The 23684-nt window shown below is 41.2% G+C and overlaps 1 protein-coding gene across 1 annotated transcript in view; it reads right to left on the bottom strand.

Moving 5' to 3' along the window:
* Positions 1-23684, bottom strand: part of LOC121879512 (anion exchange protein 2-like) — a 128541-nt gene that overhangs the window by 30861 nt on the left and 73996 nt on the right. Inside the window, exons 2-4 of the mRNA XM_042386170.1 lie at positions 8786-8903; positions 7753-7972; positions 6082-6197 (exon numbers count right to left, since the gene is read on the bottom strand). Coding sequence (XP_042242104.1) covers positions 6082-6197; positions 7753-7972; positions 8786-8815 — 366 coding nt within the window. The 5' untranslated portion in view covers positions 8816-8903. The remainder of the gene's footprint in view (positions 1-6081; positions 6198-7752; positions 7973-8785; positions 8904-23684) is intronic.

The following is a 23684-nucleotide window of genomic DNA, read 5'->3' as shown; positions in this document are numbered from 1 at the left end:
TAATAAGGGTAGCCAATATTACCACATAGCAGAGAGGATACTGTAAAATAATAAAACCAAAAGAATTATCCCTAATTGGCAAGTACAGTAGTACTGTACATTGTTTTATGGCTTAGCTGACCATGTATCCCTATACAGTAACATTAATACTGTAACATATGAGAATTGCTCTAAAGAAAACTCAATTAACTGGGGATATCGCAATTATATAACTTGGTTACGTTGACAACAGGTACACAATATCTATCATTAATTTTATCAGGAAAACAATACTCCCTATGTATGCTTGTTAACCCTAATATTTTCAAGTCTTCTTTTCTCATTGTAAGAATGCAGTAATTGTTTCCCTATTATGACACTTAAATGCTCAAAATAAAAAAAAGATAAGTACAATTCTGTTTAGGGCGGGCGGGTCGTGTTGCGTCTCTGTAACAAAGCGTGTTCGGCATCCGGGCCTTCGATGTAGAGCGGCAGAAATTGGACAGTGATTACATAAGTTCGTCAAGATCGTCTTAGTGAGGTGAAAGTGTAAATCGATGTCGGACTTTTCATGCTAGACACGATTGTATTTTTGAAAACTCAATTTCCACCGAGTTGGAGGTACAGCCAGGGTCACAGGCCTATAACCACACAATCACTGCCACATGACAAAGCTTTTATTTTATTTTATTTTTTAGGGTGTTGTGGTCACGGCTGTGATAAAGGCCAACCAGGGAGTGTAGTACTGTGCCTTCAGTTAAATCAGTTCATAGTTGTCATCAGTGAATGCAGAAGAGACTATAATAACTTAAAGTGAATACATATTGGCAATCGAGCTGGTAAGGACAACTGCCAGCCTATTCGTGTCATAGGTGCCACAGAGACTTTAAATTTTATTTTGTTTGTGTGCTTGCTCAAGGACTGAATCTGTGTTTATAATACACCACCCACAGGGAGATACAGTGTACACAGTGATAGTTCATAGTGTCATCAGTGACCGCTGAAGTTGTAAATAACTTAAAGTGAGCGCTCACTAGCAAGCAAGCTGGAAAGGCACCGTGCCAGCTGAAACCAAGTCGTGTCATAGGTGCCACAGAGACTTTAAATTTTATTTTATGTTGATTGTGTGCTTGCTCAAGGACTGAAACTGTGCCTACAATACACCATTCACAGGGAGATACAGGGTACGCAGTCGCAGACGACAACTCCATAGGCAACAGAGAGTAGCTAAGTACTTTTTTCTCTCTTTATTTTCTTTGAAATAGGTGTAGATCTATACACAGTCTACACCCCCCCCACAACAACAACAACCATGAGTTTGGTATGTGATTACTGCAGGGAGACGTCGGATATGGAGGATGCAGGCCTAACTAATGCAACGTTTAGGAAGTTACTAACTGCCGTAAAGCTTGATGGCTGTTGCTGGTATTGCCCTGGCTGCATAGTCAAGGTGAATGAAGCGATTGCAATCCATAAGGGAACGAGTTCTCTAGGGACGAAAATAGATGAAGCAGGAGCCCTGCTGGTTGACAAACTGGAGCAAGTTGAGAAAGAGATCCTTGCTAAGACTGAGGAAGTAGCTAATAGAATGGAGGTGGTTGCTAAGAGGAGCTATGCGGACGTATTAGGAGGGCCACGGGTGGGGGGGGCGGAGAGTAATGCAGAATCAGTACAGGTTCTACAGCAGATTGGGACTCTGAAAAAGTGTGTCGAAGAAATGAAAATTAACGGACCTACTGTTAGGGGAGAGGAGGAACACCAGGAACGGCTCCAGCGCAGGAACAATGTAATAGTTTTTGGAGTCCCAGAGAGCCAGGCAGAGGGAACTGTGAGTAAGGAAACACACGACAAGGTGCTGTTTCAAAATATTTGCACAGAGGTTCTGAAGATTCCAGCAACCCCTCAGGATGTGAGGAGACTGGGACAAAAGCAGGGGGCTAAGCCTCGCCCCCTCAGGATCACATTAGGGAGTGAGGAGGAAAAATGGCAAGTTATCCGGCAGGCAAAAAACTTAGCAAGGAGCGAGGCATTTCGAGATGTATTTATTCACCCAGACCGCACGGTAATGCAGAGGGAACAGCACAAGAAGCTCCTGCTGGACTTGAAGCAGAGGAGGGAGGAGTCGAGAAGGAACGGGGACAGGTGCACATGGGTTATACTCAGGGGGAGGGTAGTGGAAACAAGTGTGCCGACACAGGGCCAGGGGGCAGCAGTGCACCCTCCACCCACTCAACCCCCCACCCGGGAGGCGGCACCAGCTCAGCCTACCGGACAGGAGGGAACGAGCGCCGTGTAAACAATGAAATTTTTAACCACACCCTGCAAAATACAGTGTACTTAGCAAATGCTGCAGCTTCTGAGAATGTGGGTGGAGCGGGTTTATTACTAAGAGCAGAGACGTTACCGAGAACAAATTCTGGCTTGAATGTCATGTACACTAATACCGACACGTTCCTGGATAAGAGGGAGGAGTTTGAAACACTACTAAGAGTACACCAACCAGATATTGTAGGAGTTGTAGAACTGTTGTACAAGAACAGGAGAATCGACCCAGAGGAATGTGAGTTCAGTATTGCTGGATATGACTCATTTACGAACCTAACTCAAGAATCCTGCAGGAGGGGTGTGGTTATCTACGCTAGGCAAGACCTTAGAGCCAGCCAGGCGAGGGTACAGGGAGAGGATGTCTTTGAAGAGTCCAAGTGGTGTAAAATTAAATTAAAGGGAGGGGACTTACTTATCGTCGGGTGTATCTACAGATCCCCGAACTGTGGCCCACTAAATCAAAGGAACTTAAGAACCTTAATAAACAATGCGGCGATGCTCAACCCCAGCCACCTCCTTATCATGGGGGACTTTAACTATGGCGACATCGACTGGAGAAACGAGTCAACCCCGAATGACTTGAATAATCCTGCTACTCTTTTTGTAGAAACTCTGAGAGATAATTTTCTGTTCCAACATGTGAGAGACCCGACACATTACAGAGGGGAACAAACACCCAAGCCACTTGACCTCATCATAACAAACGAGGAGGGTATGGTGGCCAAACTGGAACACCTTGCCCCAGTTGGCACCAGTCACCATACAGTGTTGTCATTCAGATTTAACTGTTACCTAGTTCAAGATAAGGCCAGGCCAAGGTGCAAATATTACAAGGGAAATTACAATGGGATGAGGGAAGAGATGAGGGGTATCAACTGGCCTGACTTATTAAGGTACAAGAACGCAGACACTACGCTGAATATCATAACTAGTAAAATGACCCATTTGATCGATAAATATATACCCAAGACCAAACCCAGTGCTTCTAGGAATACGAGGGGATCCCTACACATGAACCATGCGGCGGTCGACAAAATTAAGAAGAAAACCCAGAAATTCAAGACGTGGGTTGGGTCAAACGATGAGCAAGACAGGAGGATGTATGCAAGAGCCAGAAACCAAGCAAAGATAGAGTGTAGGAGGGCTGAAAAGGAGTTCCAAAGGCTGGTTGCACGCGAGGTCAAGTCAAACCCAAAGGCGTTTTACCGCTATGCAAAGTCGAAATTGAAAACGCGAGTAGGAGTATCAGACCTGAGGCTTGAAGATGGTAGTTACGCAGATTCTGACCAGGATAAAGCTGAGGCATTGAACAGCTTCTTTTCCTCAGTGTTCACAAGAGAGGATGCAACTAACCTTCCTGCGTTTGAGGACAGACGGTTCGACACAGCACTGACCCACATTGTGTTCACAGAAGAGGGTATTAGAAATAAACTGTCCAGGCTAAAGGTCCATAAGAGTCCTGGACCTGACATGGTGCATCCTAGAGTGCTAAGGGAGCTGTGCAACGAGCTTGCAGAGCCCCTGAAGATTCTGTTTTGTAAATGCCTGGATGAACAAATGGTCCCCAGTGAATGGAAAGTGGCTTATGTGAGTCCTATCTTCAAGAAGGGCGATAGGCACTCCACGAACAACTATAGACCGGTGAGCCTGACCAGCATAATATGTAAAGTACTTGAGAGTATTATCAGAGATGCAGCGATGGAACATCTACTACGAAACAACCTTGTAAAAGATTGCCAACACGGTTTTATGCCGGGGCGCTCTTGCTTGACACAATTGCTCAAGGTATTGGATATTTGGACCCATATTCTAGAACGGGGTGGTAATATCGACAATATTTACCTAGATTTTGCCAAGGCTTTCGACAGTGTACCCCACGAAAGGCTGAAAATCAAACTGGAAGGGTACGGAATTCGGGGAAATGTCCTAGCGTGGATAGAAGACTTTCTACATGACCGCAAGCAATGTGTGGTGATTAATGGCACGAAATCGTCATCTGTACCTGTAACAAGTGGGGTACCGCAGGGTAGTGTATTGGGCCCGCTGTTGTTTGTTTGTTTCATAAATGATATGCCTGACGTTGTACACTCCTCCATACAAATGTTTGCCGATGATGGCAAGTTATTTCGGGAAATTAAGAACCAAGCGGACTGTGAAGAGCTGCAGAAGGACCTCTGTGGGCTCCAGGAATGGTCGAAGGAATGGCTGCTGAGATTCAATGTCACGAAGTGTAAGAGGATGCACCTGGGGCGTACCAACGGTAAGGAGGCGTACCATATGTCCCAACGGGATGAAGAAAATGTACTAGTTGAGACTGTGTGTGAGAAGGACCTAGGTGTGTATGTTGACAATGAGCTGAAGTTCTCGGGCCATTGTGAGAAGAAGGTAAATCAGGCAAATAAATTATTGGGTCTTATAAGAAGGTCGTTCAGATATCTAGACGGTCCGTCCCTCGTGACGATCTTCAGGAGTGAAGTGCTTCCCCATCTGGAGTACTGTCACCCCATCTGGTCCCCGAGATATGCTAGGGACTGTCAGTTGGTTGAAAATGTTCAAAGGAGGGCCACCAAGCTGGTGCCTGCACTTCGGCATCTCAGCTACCCTGCGAGATTGGAGCGCCTGAACTTGCCTAGCTTATACTACAGACGGGCAAGGGGGGACCTAGTTGAGGTTTATAAGCATCTCAGGGGGCACTACTCAGTTGAGTGTCCTTACTTGGAGCTGGCGGACGCTCGCCCCACAAGGGGTCACAGCTCAAGATTGAAGAAGCCGCAAGTCCGGAAAACCGTGAGGGCAAACTTTTTCGGAGTGAGGGTTGTAAACTCTTGGAACAATCTACCAGAAAGTGTTGTGACGGCACCGAGTGTGAGCTCTTTCAAGAGAAGACTTGACCAACACTGGAGCGGGTTCAGGTACATTCAGGAGCCGGTGCATGCCCAGTATTTGCCAACAGTGCGTGACAGAGACGTGACCGATCGCCCGGGCGGCTAGCGAGCCGACCTTTTGGTGAAGAATATAAAGGAAAAGAGTCGTGACCGATCGCCCAAGCGGCTAACAAGCCGATCAGTGGCGAAGAGGATAAAAGTAAAAAAGATAAGTGTCAGACACATTTAGTATGGACACTGTATGTAGCAATCCTTTAAAACCTGGAGGGAGTAGTTTCTCAAAATATATCACAGTATGGATACAAATATCTTAATGTTAAGCTTTAAATAACTGGAAATTTAAGTTATTGGCAGTAAATTAAACACAGGTATTGCAAGAAAATACTGTGAGATGATTGTTAAACTCTTACCAAAAATTTTTTTGTTGCGATGACAGCAAACAGTATGCACGTGGGAGAATAAATTTTTTTTAATGGAGCATCTTTTGTTTGACCAATCATAATCCAAATTAATTTTTCCCACCATACAACAAACAGTTCAAGAAGAACCTCCTCGATACAACAGCAGCAGAAGCATATTTAATACAACTCCTCCACTGACGCATTAAGACTGCTACTTTTAATCTTTGAGCGTACTGTATTTACACCGAGTCACCCAAATGATGCTGACCAGAAATTCAATATAAATAGTTTCCTAGAATTTATTAATTATACATATGCAACAATCAGTTGTCCTGACTCAGGAATATTATCCCTGTGAAGACAATTGTAGATCTAAAAAGTAGAAATTTACCTACTCTTATAAAATTATGGATTTTTCATCGTAAGTAACTTGCATTATTTTAATCATCCATTATTTTTGTAATATAAAGCACAAGAAAATAATTTCTCACCAGACGGGAATATGAAGGGTGAGAATCATCACTCTGACTCCCCCTTCGGCTGCCCCTACGATGGTGATGTGGCCTCAGAGGGTGATGGACATGGGGGAAGGTATCCCTTCGGTGGTCTGTAATCAAGGATTGGTCAGTCTTCAGTTTTTTTTTTTTATTATTCTTCCCATTAAGAGATTAATCAGTATTCTTAAAATTCTAAAGGAATACTGTCCAGTACTGACTGGCCAAGGCTTTAATTTTTTTTTAATTTGGGTTTAGTAACCTAAACCAAGAATCATATACAGTATAGGGGTATCAACCTTTAATTTCTTCTTGAAAATCATTTATCACTAAATGTACTGGGTTTTCTTTGTTCAGTGAGGATTACTCAACTCACTACTGTACCTACAGTTCTCCTTTAGAATTATTTGTACAGTATTACCAAAACCTGCATAAGAAGGTAAACCTAACCCTAAGTACAGTAAGCATGCCTCTCAGTATTGACCTGGGTTCAATTTCCACAAAGGTTGAATGTGAGAAGGATGTTGCCCAGTGTTGTATTTCAGAAACTCTAGTTTCTTCCTGTACTTACACTGCACCCATGAAGATGAGGAGGAAAATCTGGATACAAAGGCCTGATGCTTCCATCCAATATACCCGGTTAAAATATCAAAGAAGCAATGTTCTTAGCATGTAGTTGTTATTAGGTTCATAAAAACATTTCCCTAACTGAAAGCATATGAGAGATCTGGGTGCTTATGTTAATAATGGCAGACTAGAACATTTATAATGGACCAGTTTATATTGCAGAAGAGCATGAGGTAATTAAACCAAGGCATATATACACTTTAACGGGAACTACAGTACTTTGTTAAATGTATACTGTATACAGTACATGCATCTGGAGTTACATTTTTTTACTTTTATACTCTTCACCACTGATCGGCACGCTAGCCGCTTGAGCGATCGGTCACGTCTCTGTTATGCACTGTTGGCAATTACTGGGCATGCATTGGCTCCTGAATGTACTTGAACCTGCTCTAGTGTTGGTCAAGTCTGGTCACAACACTTTCTGACAGATTGTTCCAAGAGTTCAAGACTCTCACTCCAAAAAAGTTTGCCCTCACAGTTTTCTGGACCTGCGGCTTCTTCAGCCTCGAGCTGTGACCCCTTGTGGGGCGAGCGTCCGTCAGCCTCAATTTAAAGAAGCTATTAGTATAGAAAATTGTCCGAGTTAACTTTTTGGAGTACTGGTAACAGTTGTGAAGAATGTACAATGCAGTAATTACAACACATGATCATGTACATTCAAGAGCATGTGCCAGTGCCTGTCCAGTAAAGTAGACTACAGTACAATTTCAGAGTTGCAATATCTGAATACTGTATGTCCAATGCATGCAATTACTTCCCCTTATGACATTTCCCTTTTACCATTGCTTTCAGAAGTTTAGGAAAAAAAAATGACAACATATCTCAGTGACATTCTTTTACTTCACCTAAGTCACAGAGGCAATTACAGAGGAAATGCCAAGGGGAATGAAAAAGTTATTTATGACTCCAAAATTTTTCAGCATAAAAAAATTGGTTCTCCATCGATAACTAAGATGGCAACTAAAAAAAATCCAGTAATAATGACAAAAAAGTACAGTATTGTACTGTACTGTACTTTACAAATAAGAATTTACTTACATTTTATCTCAACGTCGCGAATCCGCCCATCAGATTCGCAAATCTGTAAGACGTCATTATATCCGGGAGACCAAAGAGCAGATGCTGCAGCTGGGGCATCACCAGTGAGTTGACTGATAGAAAAATCCTCAGCAGTTCCATCCTCAAACATTCTCTCCATGTCCTCATTCATCTGCTCTGAGGAGTGTCTCTTCTGTCTAGTCTCTTCATCATAGACCGGCTGAAATGATGACTTTTCAGAACAGAACAGCCAAAGGATTAAAAACTTTGTCTGACGGCCTGTCACTGGATATCAAATATTTCCAAGCAAAATTAGCTTCATTATGAATTGTTTATTTATGGTATAATTGGATCATGTCACTTTAATATATCAACAACTGTATAAACTTTTATTACAGTACAACAAGTGCTGTACTGCACTGTATACTGTACACTTTTAAGGGGTGTACTGTACTATACTGTACATGGAACCTGAATTGTATCCTTAACTGTGCAAATGTTTAATAATGTTATTCTCGTTTTGTTGACACTTACATTTTATACACAAAGTATCTAAAATCAAAATAAATGAGTAAACAAGATAACCATAAAGAAACAATACTATTATACCTGTGAAGTTGACTCTCCAGGTAATCTACTTTTTACTAAAATATCTTTTTGAAACTGCATTCAAGCAAGCGAGAAAACCTTTCAATGTTAAACTAATACAGTACAATACACTATTACAACACCAACAGGCTTTTCGGTAAAATTTCAGTTTCAGTCATCCCGTATTTAGATATCTAAACTAACCTAACTTAACCACCCTAACCCAACCTACAACCTAGCCACAGAACTCAAGAACTATATCTAACCTACTGAAGAGGCTTCGGCCCCCCCCCCATGACCTAACCTAAGATTCCTCGGATAACCGAATCTAAAATAATACCGGTTTTTCACCACTGTACAGCATATGGGGTACAGTACTGTCACTGTTGACCTCAAGCAGTGAATTAACACACAACAAACTGAAAATCAAATAAATTCGTTTTACCATATTTGCTAGGGATGATATTTTCTCCATCTTGAAATCTTGATGAAGAAGTACTTAACAAAGAACAATCAGGGCAGTACGTTGTTGTCCTCTTGGGAGTTGTGAAGTAACTCGAGACCTGTAACAAAAAACAATATCTATCTTTAAACTGCTGATATGCCAATAACACATTCGAATATATTATGAACAATATGGGACATAATATAAAGTGTATACAATGACAAAACATCTTCTCCTAAGTGTTGATGGTAGTGCCGTCATACACTTCTGTCAGTCAGTCAGTCAACTCTTATCACCTGTCAACTAGTAGTGACGGTTTGCTTTATTATTATTGTTTTATTTTATTAGCATCCACTATTTAATTCACTAACGCTATATATATATATGATGAATAATATGAATAAATTACATTCACTCCATACATGACACTTAGTAAAGAACAGTGCTGTGAACAATATTAATCCATAAACAAAAAGAACTTGGCAACAGAAACGATAGACTGCCAATTACTAATTAATAATAAGACAATTAAGTAACCATATCCAGTGGGGAACGTGATTTATTCATACATTTACATTTGATAAATAAACAGATACTAGTTCTCCACAACATTACAATAAACATGAAAACTTTGTACAGGTATTTAAAGAGAGAAAACAAAAGGTAACAATTAAAGACCCAGCTGGCCGTCAGTCGTAGATAAGAAAGTGACGTAATACCTCGTCTAAAGATATCCCCACTAATACAAGTCTCATTTAGTTTTTTGTTTTTAATTTTTATGCAAGTTCTGTCATTTGCGCATTTTATTGTTTTTCGCGATTTTTTGTAATGAACATTATGTTACAGACAGCAAGTAAAAGCAGATACGTATTAACAAGGTACAGTGTAACTTAGTAGCACCATGGTTAAACCAAATCGGCAGCGTACGATTCATTAAACAATTTAAAATAGTCTCAATTAATTATGTGCTATGTAATTCTGGGTGTAGAAAATACGCGTAAAAAAGCGAATATTTTTCATATATATTTGGCTAACGCCACACGATTTTATTCAGCTGAGGTGACCCCGTGCACAAAGAGTTGACTAAAATACTTTATTTTTTCATCTACGTATCATGGTAGCACATTATATAGGGTTTCATGATCTTGGAATCTTGTTTAGTCTTCAAAAAATCTCATATATTTTGTTCATATTGTATTCATAATTGTTAAAAGAAATTAGAAATTAAACCGCGTTGGTCACTTCCTCTTTAAGTGTTCGTGCCTGGAGCTAGTGGATGCATGCCCCAACTCAAGGTCACAGCCTCAAGTACGGAAAATTGCGAGTGCGAACTTCTTTGGAGAAAGAGTTGTGGAATTTTGGAATAACCTACCAGAGTGTTGTCAGTTCTTTAAGAGAATTATCTATTATTATACGGTACAAAAAGTTGTTGTAATCTCCCACGTTAGCGCAAATCGAGGGGTGTGGAGGATCGTCAGCACACAAAAGCAGACATGAATAAACATACAGCATATGTAGAAAAATTTACATAAACAAAGATAAAAAGCTACACAATAATTTTTGACCGCACATGACACGATCCCAGCAGACATAATCTAATATTCTTTTGTTATTTGCTTCGTTAGGATGGGAATGGTGAGGTGAGGCTGGGTTGGGTTAGGTTACGTTCGTGTCGCCTGTTGTCAGAAATGATTCACCCCAGTCACCTATCCAATCGTAAATTTCGTATTAGTTTTGTGTATTATACAGGTGTACATATGGTAGTATTTTGGTAAGTATTGGGTTGTATTGACAGGTCTGTGGTAATATTTGATAGACAGGTGGTAATTAGAAAATATTGTTCAGTCTAATCAAACTGCATAAAGTTCAACGTTACTCTGCTGATGACATCCTGGTTGGCCAAAAGATTCTATATGAAGCTTCACATGCATTGTATTTGTCCACGTGAGTTGCAACAAAACCATAGACTTGAGGATTTTTGCCATGTTTTCGAGTATAATTAACTAAAACAAAGAGTTCAAGAAACGATTGTTATCAACATCCATAAAACAAACTTCAAGTGAGCACATACTGAAGTAGGTGTGTAAGAGTTGGCGGCTTGCCATGGATACTCAAACGTGGCCACACCAAGCTTTAACGCACACTTGTTGCCAAACGTGCCATACTCAGCTGGTATTAGAATTGACGGGTGGATTCAGTGCGCCTCGTGATACCACACGGATTGGTGCGCTCGCGTGTACGCCGAAGAATTACATAATGCCTAACATAGACGAAACATCCTGCAATCTGTTTAAAAAGTAAATGAGTTTGGATTTATCAGATAATGACCAAGCTAAGGAGAATATTATGGCAGGGCGTCGTCCACCAGGTAAACCATTTCCTCTAGTTTGCATTTCCACCTGTCATCTTACCTATATATTCATACACGTGATAATGTGATTGTACTTATAATACATATGCCCCCTCACACACTAGGCTATGACAAGTAAACAGAGGCGTTACATGAATCTGTAAATCATGGTAGTGTGCGGTGTGCAGCTTAATAACCCTCTAGCGGTACCTGGAACTTCAACAACACTAGTTTACAGTTTCATCACATATCTTCACTACAGTACTGTATAATAATCTTGGTTTCAACACGATGCAATTATCCATCCCAGCCACTTGAATGTGTTTTTTAGTTATCTGTAGTTACATAAACGGATCACGTGTTGATTAGCACCTCAGCTTGTTTCATCATAAAATTAACCAACCTAATCTTAACCGAATTTAAACTGACCTAATTAGCAGAAACTAGCATAACCTAACCTACCCTCCCCCAATATAAGGCTAATCACCAGTGTTTTCAGTTTTGGCTAATCTTTGAGCTCCAAACAATCCCACATTATTCTTAAAGTATCTCTGAAGAGTTCAGATCTTGGGCACTATATCAACAGAGGGCACTTAACCAGGCGTGTCAATCTCTGAGGTCTTCGTGAGGCATGGCAAAACAATCACCACACTATCTTATCCACATATTCACTTAAAATATTTTGTGTTTGAATTTTTTTTTACAATACTTATTATAACATTACTACTCGCACCTTCCTGGGAATATTTGACGGTCACTTGTTCCTCAGCTGATTGTAAAAGCTGTTGCAATACTTTTAAGTACAGTATACTGTACAAGTGAGGTGTACACAATGACATGAACTCTTTGTGCGTGTGTGTACAAGACGTTGGTGGGTACTGATTGGTCACATGATGTTAGTCCGAGGCGGCCGACCAGCACCGCCTCCGGGCTTCCCCCACACTCACCTTGGTAAGGTGTCACGAAGAAGGTCCAACCACCTGGACTATCCCACGAGCACCCACCTTCACTTTCCCTGTCCAGCTACCTGTTACTCCTACACACTTCATAAACGGCATCCGTGTCGCCGACTCACTTCTCTGTCTAAGAATATTAACTAATAACACATAACAGGAAGGCGAAGTGTATGCAGATCGTCTTTTTACGTTCATCTGGCAGCCTCATCAGCACAACAAAGCCGCCGGGAGTTCAGTGCCTAGAGGTCTTGCCGCAGTCGTGAGGTGAGGTCTGTGTTTGTTGCCTCACCTCACTCCTGCGTTTACTGCAACAGCAGAAGAATATTCGTTTGACGTTACATCTCACAAGCCCATCATCGCAAGGTAGAACGAGAGTCTGGCGCATGGATGGAAGTGTTATTTTGGCGCCGTTTTTTTTTAACTGACACACTAGGACGATCCCGGTAATAAATTAATCTACGACTCTCAACATGGGTTTACAAAGGGAAAATCTTGTCTAACAAATCTGCTAACGTTTTTTAGGAAAGTCTTCGAGGTAGTAGATAATGACGAAAATTACGATGTTATTTACTTAGACTTTAGCAAAGCATTTGACAGAGTACCGCATCAGAGGCTTCTGAGAAAAATTAAGGCTCATGGTATCGAGGGGAAAGTTTTAAATTGGATAAAATCATGGCTCACCGATAGAACGCAGAGGGTCAGCGTAGATGGTGTTAAATCTGAGTGGGGCCGTGTAACCAGTGGGGTTCCCCAGGGGTCAGTACTAGGCCCACTCTTGTTCATAATCTACATAAACGATCTAGATACTGGGATCAGCAGTGACATAAGCAAGTTTGCGGATGACACCAAAATAGGGCGGCAGATTAATTCAGGGCAGGATGCAAATGCATTACAGGAGGATCTAAATAAACTGCAGGGGTGGTCTGAAAAATGGCAAATGAAATTCAACACCAGCAAGTGCAGCGTACTTAATATTGGAAGAACAAATACTGACAATGTATACAGCCTTAACAGCATCAACCTAGAGAAGTCGACTTGTGAAAGAGACCTAGGGGTACTTGTAAGCCCGGACCTACGGCCTAGAAAACAGTGCGTTAATGTTCGAAATAAGGCAAACAGAGTATTGGGTTTTATATCTAGAAGTGTAAGTAACAAGAGTGCAGAGGTCTTATTGCAACTATATCTTGCGCTAGTCAGGCCACACCTCGATTATGCGGTTCAGTTCTGGTGCCCCTATTATAGAATGGATATAAATACACTAGAGTCGATGCAGCGAAGAATGACAAAAATGATTCCGGGACTTAGAAACCTTCCATATCAAGATAGGCTAAAGAAACTTAACTTGCATTCCCTAGAAAGACGACGAGTGCGGGGAGATATGAAAGAAGTATTTAAGTGGGTGAAAGGAATCAATAAAGGGGATATAGATAAAGTTCTTATAATATCCGAGCAGGATAGGACTCGGAGCAACGGATTCAAGTTGGATAAGTTTAGGTTTAGGAGGGAGATAGGAAGAAACTGGTTCACAAATAGGGTGGTGGACGAGTGGAACAAGCTTAGCAACTTTGTAGTAAGTGCGGGAACTCTGGAAGTTTCAAAAGGAGGCTAGATAGATTCATGGATGATAGAGTGGTAGTAACTCTCGACAGGAGCTGCCATGCACAGGCCAACCGGCCTATTGCAGACTCCTTATTTTCTTATGTTCTTATGTTCTTCTTATGAGTGTGTTTCATGTGACGTCATATCAGCTGATTTTGTTAACACCGCCATATTACACGCCAAATTTTGTGTTAAACGCACAGTCATAATCCTCTCACACGCCATTGTCAACTGAGAGATAAAGAGCCACTGTGGTGATGGCTGAAGCAATGTAAGAGATAAAACATGAACCCCATTTCCTGTTGATAAAGAACTGGGCGGGCTAACCTCTTTACATCAGTGGTTTCTAAACTTTTCCTACCAAACCCTAACGCCTCCCCCACCCCATTTAAAAATAATAATACATTTTTAATCAATTTTACACCTTGTACTCGTATTTATATATTACATGTACTGTTCTGTTCAAAATCAGCTGCCTCTTTAAAAATTTCATCCATGTAGCTCGTGCATATGAGGAAGAATGAAAATTACCAAGAAAATTTGACTTTTGAATTTTACACTTATTAGTTAAGTCAATTCCTATGTTTTATGAGCCCCCTATTGAACCGTGGTGGAGTTTATCAGATAAATATAGACACCTGAACCCAGATTCTCAAAGATTCTTAAGTATTTCCCTTAAGTGAAGATATGATAAGGTATCTTAACTGGTCTTATTTCATATATAACAGAGATAAACAGACAAGACCAGGCAACATGGCGACGAAAAAGCACTGAGCCCGTATTGTACCCGTAAGCTGCTTGATACTCAATACAAAGAATTTATCGTAGGAATTTCTGAGAATCTCGACCTTGGACATTAAGGTCTCACAAAAAAAATATATTTATTTTTCTGGGACATAATTTTACGAGATCGACACAATAGGAAACTTGTAATCTATCTCTGCCTCATAATTCATCACACATCTTCATTTATCTTTGGTAGTTTTATCTATACTTTCAATAACTAGAGAAAGTATTTAGACTTTTAGTTAGGAGAATGTTGACTAGTGCACCGAATTTGAGCCGCTACCTAACCTAACCTAAAACTAACCTAACATAAACATAACCTAACATAAACATAACCTAACATAAACCTAACCTATGCCTAACCTAAAACTAACCTAACATAAAACAAAGGTACACTTAACCTAAACTAAACCAAGCTGAAACTAACCTAAACTAAACGTAGCTGAGACTAACCTAACCTAACCAAAGAGCCTAACGACAGCTTTACCCCTCGTGCCTCAGATTGTAGAGCGGAAAGTTGCTCCTCTGTAATCCCATTCACTTACAGTATATTCTACAACACTCTTTTCTCCTCACCTTACAACACACTCTCCTCCTCACCTTTCATTATACAACACACTCTCCTCCTCACCTTTCATTATACAACACACTCTCCTCCTTCACCTTTCATTATACAACACACTCTCCTCCTCACCTTTCATTATACAACACACTCTCCTCCTTCACCTTTCATCTACAACAGCGGAACAACTCGCTCAATCTTACGTAACTCTTAACAAGTTCCTTCGTCTGCCTCTCCTTCATGAGTTACACACACACACACACTAAAAATCACATTAAAAACTTATAAACAAACCAACGGATATATTTACAGTGTACCTTGTATGTGACTGCGGCGTGAGGTACTGTTTACTTCCCGTGGTTCAAGTGGCGATTAAAAAAAAAAATCTAACAGGAGGTAACAAACTCGACCACTTTTAAATCTCCTTCCTATTCTCTCCTCTATCGGATATGACGTCATCAGTTGAACATCACGCCATAACGTAAAAACCTCCCTCGTATATAAAGAAGAAAATGACGTACATCCAACGTTTTCTTTCCTAAATACGTTACCAAAAGAATTTCCGATTAAACGTGGGGTGTGAGGGTACCGTGCCCGTTGGTTCTCTGACACACCGGAAACTCCTGCCTGGCACTATGATATACTGTACTCTTAACTGGGTAAATATTCGTATTATATCGGTATATATCTCAAGGGGGTAATAATAGTTTGTTTATGATCATATCTCAACTTTTTATTTTTTCTATACCGGAACTGTTGTGGATTTATATAACTGTTATCTATAAAAGTTGTCTGTAAGTGGCTATGTCTGTCTATGTGTGTGTCTGTCTACCTGTCTATTTATGTCTGTGTACCTCTCTACTTACTGTATCTGTCCGTGTACTTGTCTCTACCTGTCAGTCTGTATGTATGTCAACTCATCTGTCAGTGTCTGCCGGTCTATTTGTCTGTCTGTCTGTCAATACATCTGTCAATCTATCCACCTACCTGCATGCCGGCCTGTTTATTTGTCTGTCTACCTGTCAGACAGCCTATGTCAACCCTTCTGTCATTCTGTCAACCTACCTGTTTCTATCTGTCTACCTATCAGTCTGTCAATGTCAATCCATCTGTCAATCTACCTACCTACCTGTCTGTCTGTCTGGCTCTCCCGTGTAATCTCTCAAATGATTAGATACTTCATTTATTTATATTTCCAAAGCACCTGTACGATAATTTCATCCATTAATAGTAAACAAATATATCCAGGTTAGGTTAAGTTCTGGTATAATTTCAAGGTAATTTTTGTCAAACTTTTTTTTTTAATATGTATTGGCTCGTCAACAAATTTTATTACATATTTTTTTTACACCTTTAACTGAGATAAATATTATTGGAGGAACCTTTGTGAGTTTTTGTTTGTATGGTAAGTCAAGGGATTAAATTATTGTAGAGAAAAGGTTAATTCATGGTAGTCAAGGGGTTAAGTTATTGTGGTCAGGAGTTGGGTCATGGTAGTGAAAGGGTTAAATTATGGTTGTCAAAGGGTTAAATCACCATAGTCCAGAAGTTAAGTCATGGTATTCAAGGGGTTAAACCATCCGAGATATATCACCTTAACCAGTGACAGATTCATGAGGTCATTCTACCCTTTAAATACACAACAACTTGAAGACAACATCGCAGGTCACACGTGTCCACTCGTGTTGTCTGAGTTGAGACGAAGCGGATTATCAGCAGCTGTTACTTCAAGAGATGTGTTATCTAGATTCTTGTGGTCGTAATCAGGTCGTTTTTAGGTCGTTTTGGACGTAATCAGGTCGTCTTTAGGTCGTTTTGGACGTAATCAGGTCGTCTTTAGGTCTTTGTGGTAGTATTCAGGTCATTGTGGTCACAATCAGGTCGTCTTTAGGTTCTTTGGTCGTATTTAGATAATTGTGGTCATAATCAGGCCGTCTTTAGTTCCTTTGGTCGTATTCAGATCATTGTCGTCACATTAAGGTAGTCTTTAGGTCCTTTAGTCGTATTTAGGTCCTTGCGGTCGTAATCACGTCGTCCTTTGGTCGTAAACTGGTCGTTATCAGGTCCTTTTGTCATTATAAGATCGTCCTTAGGGCCTTGTAGTTATAATCAGGTCTTTTTAGGTCCTTTGGTCGTAATCGGATCGTCATATGGTCGTAGCAAGTGTGTCGTTCCTGGAGTCTATGATGAACTGTATACCTGCACTGTCTGTATACAAGCTGAACTGTATACTTGTATTAAAAACATACGTGCGAAACTGTATACCTGTATTGTCTTTGTACATTGTATACTTGCATCAACTACAGTATATACAAGCTAAACTGCATGCATGTATTGTCTATGTAAAGTACAGGTTCAGTCAGTATTGTTTGTTCCTACGTTTTTTTTTTGTCCTCTCTTGTCTGATCTTCCTACTTCTGTACCCCTCCTCCAACTCTTCTCCTCCTCTTCCAACTCTCTATTCTTCGTCTTCCACCCCCTCCACTCCTCCTTTTCTTATTCTTCTCTCCACCTCTTCCTCTTCCAACTCTAATTTTCGTCTTCTTTTTCTTATTCTTCTCTACCTCCCCCTCTTCCCCTTCCTCCCCTACCCATTGTTTGCCCCCTCCCCTGCAGTGTTTATCTGCCTGCTTCTCCAAGATAAGATACACATTGAAATAAGAGGCATCTTCTGAACCAGCTACTGCAGGTGTACACGGAGGAGTGGGAAATCCTAGTACTGGGGGTCTGGGGAGAGAGGGAGGATATGACCTTGTACTGGGAGGACGGAGTGTGTGACTGAGTACTGGGGGAAGGGGATTTTTTTTTCTCGTACTGGGGGAAAGGAGGTGGGTGTAATCTAGTACTGGGGGGATGGGGGATGGTTTTATTTCCAAGCACCTGGGGGAAGGGGGTGTGACCTAGTACCGAGGGAAGGGGAGGGATGTGGGTGTGACCTAGTGCTGAGGAAGAAGGAGTAGTGGTGGGTGAGATCTACCACTGGGGGAGGGATGGATGGCCTAATCTACAACCAAGAGCGTCCTCCACCAGGCCCTCCACCTCTCTACACGCACCACAACCACCCCGCAGCAGACATCAACAGTGCGCCATAAAGCGTGTGGCTGAGACCTGAACACAAGAGACTGTGTCTTACGTCGGGACACCTGAAGGCTGGCCCTCAGTTTATTTCACAAAATAATAAACACATTTAAGAATAACCTAACCTAACCAAACCAAATCTAAAGTTAACCTTGCCTTTTCTAACCTAACCTAACGTAACCTTGCCTAATCTAACCTTGCCTAATCTAACCTAACCCAATCTAACCTAACCCGGCCTAACCAAACCCAACCTAACCAAACCAAATCTAAAGTAAACCTTGCCTAACCTAATCTAACCTAACCCAACGTAACCTAATCTAACGTAGACCAGACCTAACCAAATCAAACAAAACCAAACCTAGCCTAGCCAAACCTAGAGCCAACCTAATCTAACGTACCCGCTAAGCTAACTTAAACTAATCCAACCCACATCACCAACACCTCCCACCCAGAGTGTTAATGACCCACTATCAGTTACGACAAGCGAACGTACGACAGTTGTTTGCCCGTAGTGGCGCTGGATCTTAGTACAAGCTTATCTGGCGCAGTCTCGCCGGGTGGGAGAAGAGGAATTCACTTTGATCAAGAGTTCAGAATTGGCCCCAGCAGATGTGTTATCAGTTAAAAAGTGGAGACACACGCGATATCTTAAGATAAAACTTGAGATAAGAGTATTGATACATGAAGATTAGACACCACTGCTTACTTCACCTGATGATTAAACACCTTAATGTTAACCTAAGTTAACCTAATCTAACTTAACGCACCCATTCAGCATTGCGGTGTTTAATTATCAAGTAAAATAAGAAAAAACTAATTAACGAAAAACGTTTAGGACACACACACACACACACACATACACACACACTAGTACAGCAAGTACTTTGATGTCACTCAGAATCTAGGATGACGATCATCCATGGAGCTATAATACAGTGATATGAGTTATTAAGGATGTCACCTACTGTAGGTTGGTGAGTTTTGAGGTGACTAAAGAGGCCAATGCGGGGCCGGCAGGGTCGGTCACAGAAGTTGCATGTGTGGGGGCTATATCTACTGCGGGAGGGGCTGAGGCAGCTTCTTTCCGGCGTTGGTTCTTGTCTGTCTCGTTATGCAGTCGGGCTAACTCGAAAGTATTGACACCTTCTTGTGTGATGCTCCTCCACGCGTTACTGTGTGGAGTAATCGCCTCCCAGGTGAGGGGGTCGATTTGGCACCTTTTTAGGTTTGTCTAAGACTGTCCTTAAACCTTTTCTGTGGCCCGCCGGAGTTACGTTTACTATTCGTTAGGTGAATGTAAAGTAGTTGCTTTGGCGGTTTACTGTCGTCCATGCGGGTAAATTGGTCAGTTCAGCGTAGTTGTTCATGGATAATGGTAGCCTCGATGCTTCTACAGTTAGTGTCAGCAAGAATACTGGTATTTGTTCTCTTGTCTTCCCAGCGAACTCAGAGGATGGAACGTAGTCTACGTTGGTGAAAGTTTTCAAGCGCCTTGAGATACCTCCTGTATGTGACCCGTCTCACTGTCATATAGCAGGGTGGGGAGGACCACTGCTCGATATACGTGTAACTTTGTAAATAATTTCAGCTCCCTACAGCCGAAGACACGGGTACGGAGTCTGCCAAAGGCTTGAGATGCACATCTGATCCGATGCTAAATCTCTTCATCGATGTCCGCGATGGTGGACAGGAGGGAGCCGAGATACCGAAAGTGGGTAACATTAGAGAAGGTAGTACAGTTAAGCTGGATGGATCAAAAGGAGGTGTGGCTGAACCAGGGGCAGGCTGAAAGTGACTCTGAGTCTTACGTACATTCACCTCAAGGACGACGTGTGCATACGCATCTGCGTAGGTGTTCAGGATCTCCTGTAGGTCGCGTTCAGTGTGAGCGACAAGGGTGAGGTCGTCTGCATACTGAACTTCAGTAATGGAAGCTGCCGACACCCTTGTTTCTGCCTGGAGTCGTCTTATGTTGAAAAGACCCTTCATCCGGGACTCGATGTCCACCCCGCCAGCTAAATTGGCGCTGGCACGAGTAAGGAAGGCAGCCAATAAAAATGGTAGAGAGTTGGTGCCAGTACACACCCTTGTTTAACCCCCGTTTGGATGGGGAAGAACTCAGGCTGGGTGTCATTGTGCAGGACATTGCCGTTCATTACACACACACACACACACACACACACACACACACACATTAGCCGTTCCTATGGGAAAAACGAGAAAAATTCCTATTAAATACCCGTCACTCTCCTCGACACACAATGGCGCTGACGTCGACACCTATAACAAAGGATTAGTGTCACTTTAGGTTAGGTTAAGTTAGATGATATTAGGCTAATCTATTATATATATATATATATATATATATATATATATATATATATATATATATATATATATATATATATATATATATATATATATATATATATATGTGTGTGTGTGTGTGTAAATCACTGTAGATGCGCGTGATCTAGGTATATGCTGATAACCACAAGGAAAGAAGAAAACACGAAGTTCCCAAGCGCTTTCGTGTAATTCACATCTTCAGGGGTGAGTACAGACCTTGGGTTATCAGCATGCATACATATATATATACACACACTGTATACAGGTGTTTTTCCTATCATATGGAATTGCATAGAGACGTCATGGGTGAATGACAGTTTATTATGAAACACATCTAACAAAGGCTATATACTTATGTAAATTAACATCACCTCAGGCTAATTAACATAAAAATTTCCAAATTAACCAGAAAAGCCAAAAGTAGGAACGGACGAGCAGACACAGCATTTTCCTCCTGTGTGAAGAGTAACTGGCTAGATTTCACTGGGAATTCCCAGTCATCCTACCTGTGAAGTCTTAATGTACAGGTGTAGCAAAGTCCAAGTGTAGCGGCTGAGAATAGTGTGTGTGTGTGTGTGTGTGTGTGTGTGTGTGTGTGTTTATCTGTGTCTGGTAACTTGTATATCATGCATTGTGGCCATCTCAATACCTCAGAAATTTTGTAATAAATCTTCAGGTGGTATAACAAATATAAACAAATAATACCTCATAGTCAAAGGTGGAATGTTCTTAAGTGTGTTGCCGTGAACCAGGTGTTGGAGCTCTTTTACCTGAGATTAATTAACACATACATGTCTTGTGAACCCTTATACTACGTGCCAGGTATATTAACTTAAAACTCCATGAAACAGTTAACTGCAGAATGGTTTCTACGGTGCAGGTTCCTTCATCATTGTACATAAGAACTTAAGAATGGAGGAAACTGCAGCGGGCCTATTGGCCCATACTGGGCAGTCCCATTTACACCCATCCCCTATTGCTCAATGCTCATATATCCATCCAACCTATGTTTGAAGCTATCCAGCGTATTCGAGTTAATGATGATATTTGGTAACTTGTTTCACTCGTCCACTACTCTATTTCTAAACCAATGTTTACTTATTTCGCGCCTAAATCTAAATTTGTCTAATTTAAAACCATTGTTACGAGTTCGCTCCTGGTTGGATAGTTTGAGTACCTTTGTAATGTCAAGTTGGATAAGTTTAGGTTTAGGAGGGAGATACGAAGAAACTGGTTCACAAATAGGGTGGTGGACGAGTGGAACAAGCTTAGCAACTTTGTAGTAAGTACGGGAACTCTGGAAAGTTTCAAAAGGAGGCTAGATAGATTCATGGATGATAGAGAGTAGTAGTAACTCTCGACAGGAGCTGCCATGCACAGGCCAACCGGCCTATTGCAGACTCCTTATTTTCTTATGTTCTTATGTTCCCCTTTGTTCAGCCCTGACTTCCATTTATACACCTCTATCATATCGCCCCTCACTCTACGTCTCTCGAGAGAGTGTAAATTAAGATGCTTTAACCTGTCTCTGTACTCAAGGTTTCTAATGCCCGGGATTAAATGTCTTGTCATTCTCCTCTGAATTCTGTAATACGGTGACCAGAATTGAAGTGCGTAATCCACGTGAGGTCTCACAAGTGCAAGATATAGTTTTAGGATGACCTCGCTAGTCTTGTAACTAACACTCCTTTGTATGAACCCAAGTACTTTATTAGCTTTTTTCGAGCAAATACACATTGTTTACTTGGCTTAAGATTCCTACTTATCATTACTCCTAAACCTCTCTCGCAGTCGGATTTCTCAATAACATCGTTGTTCATCTGGTATCTGGTTTCCCTGTTTACATCTCCTATACTGAGTACTTTACCTTTGTCCACATTGAATTTCATCTGCCATTTTTCAGACCATTCGAAAATTTTTTTTAGATTGTCCTGTAGTTTTGCGGAGTCCTCGTTAGATTTATTTACACGCCCTATTTTAGTGTCATCAGCAAATTTACTTATGTTGCTGTCTCCGCCGATATCTATGTCGTTTATGTATATAATAAATAATAATGGCCCAAGTACTGAGCCTTGGGGAACTCCACTAGTGACGTTACTCCAATCGGATTTAGTGCCGTTAATGCTCACTCGCTGTTTCCTGTCCCGTAACCACGCCCTAATCCATTTTAGAATACCTCCTTTAATGCCAAGAGCCTCCACTTTTCTTATTAGTCTTTCGTAAGGGACTCTGTCGAAGGTTTTGCTAAAGTCGAGATATACCGCATCATATTTGTGCCCCTCGTCCACTGACTCGAAAACAGATGAAAGTAATATTTATATCATATAAACTAACAATAACAATTAGAAGTTATTAGTCGTGTCAGATCACTTGAAGGTTTAGGTACCCTAGATGAGATTAATCACCCTAACATCATATCCTAAAACTATATCTTGCGCTTGTGAGATCTCACTTGGATTACGCAATTCAGTTCTGGTCATCGTACTACAGATTGGATATAGAATCCCTAGAAAAGAATTCACCGTAGAATGGCCAGACTAATCCCGGGCATTAGGAACCTTGAGTACAGAGACAGGTTAAAGCACCTTAATCTACAGTCCCTCGAGAGAAGTAGAGAGAGGGGCGATATGATAGAGGTGTATAAATAGAAGTCGGGGCTAAACAAAGGGGACAATGCAAAGGTACTCAGGAGCGAACTGGTAGCAATGGTTTTAAATTAGACAAATTTAGATTTAGGTGCGAAATAGGTAAACATTGATTTGGAAATAAAGTAGTGGATGAATGGAACAAGTTACCAAACATCATCATTAACTCGAATACGCTGAATAGCTTCAAACATAGGTTGGATGCTTATATGAGCGACAGGGGTTGGGTGTAAATGGGACTGCCCAGTATGGACCAATAGGCCCGCTGCAGCTTCTCCATTCTTATGTTCTAAACCTAACCTAACCTAATATATAATCATCTCTTGTATCATATAAACAAAACAAGAATTAAGACAACATGAGTCATGTCTGCCGAGTACTGATGGCCGCGACTTTATGTTATACTGTAGAGGGGACGATGCTCCTCCTCCTTTCCCTCCTTCAGGCAGATGTCGTCACCCAATTACAGTAGGAGAATAACTAACGTCATCTCAGCGGTATAGTGGGAAAGGACTGAGTGGTCGTAACTTTTACTCAGTGTTGGGTTAGGAATTAAACTTTGTCCGTTAACCTT

The sequence above is a fragment of the Homarus americanus genome, unplaced genomic scaffold, assembly GCF_018991925.1.
Source record: "Homarus americanus isolate GMGI-L3 unplaced genomic scaffold, GMGI_Hamer_2.0 scaffold32340, whole genome shotgun sequence".
In the NCBI taxonomy this organism is placed as follows: Eukaryota; Metazoa; Arthropoda; class Malacostraca; order Decapoda; family Nephropidae; genus Homarus; species Homarus americanus.
Note: the sequence above shows the minus strand (reverse complement) of the source record. Positions and strands in the feature narration are given on the sequence as shown.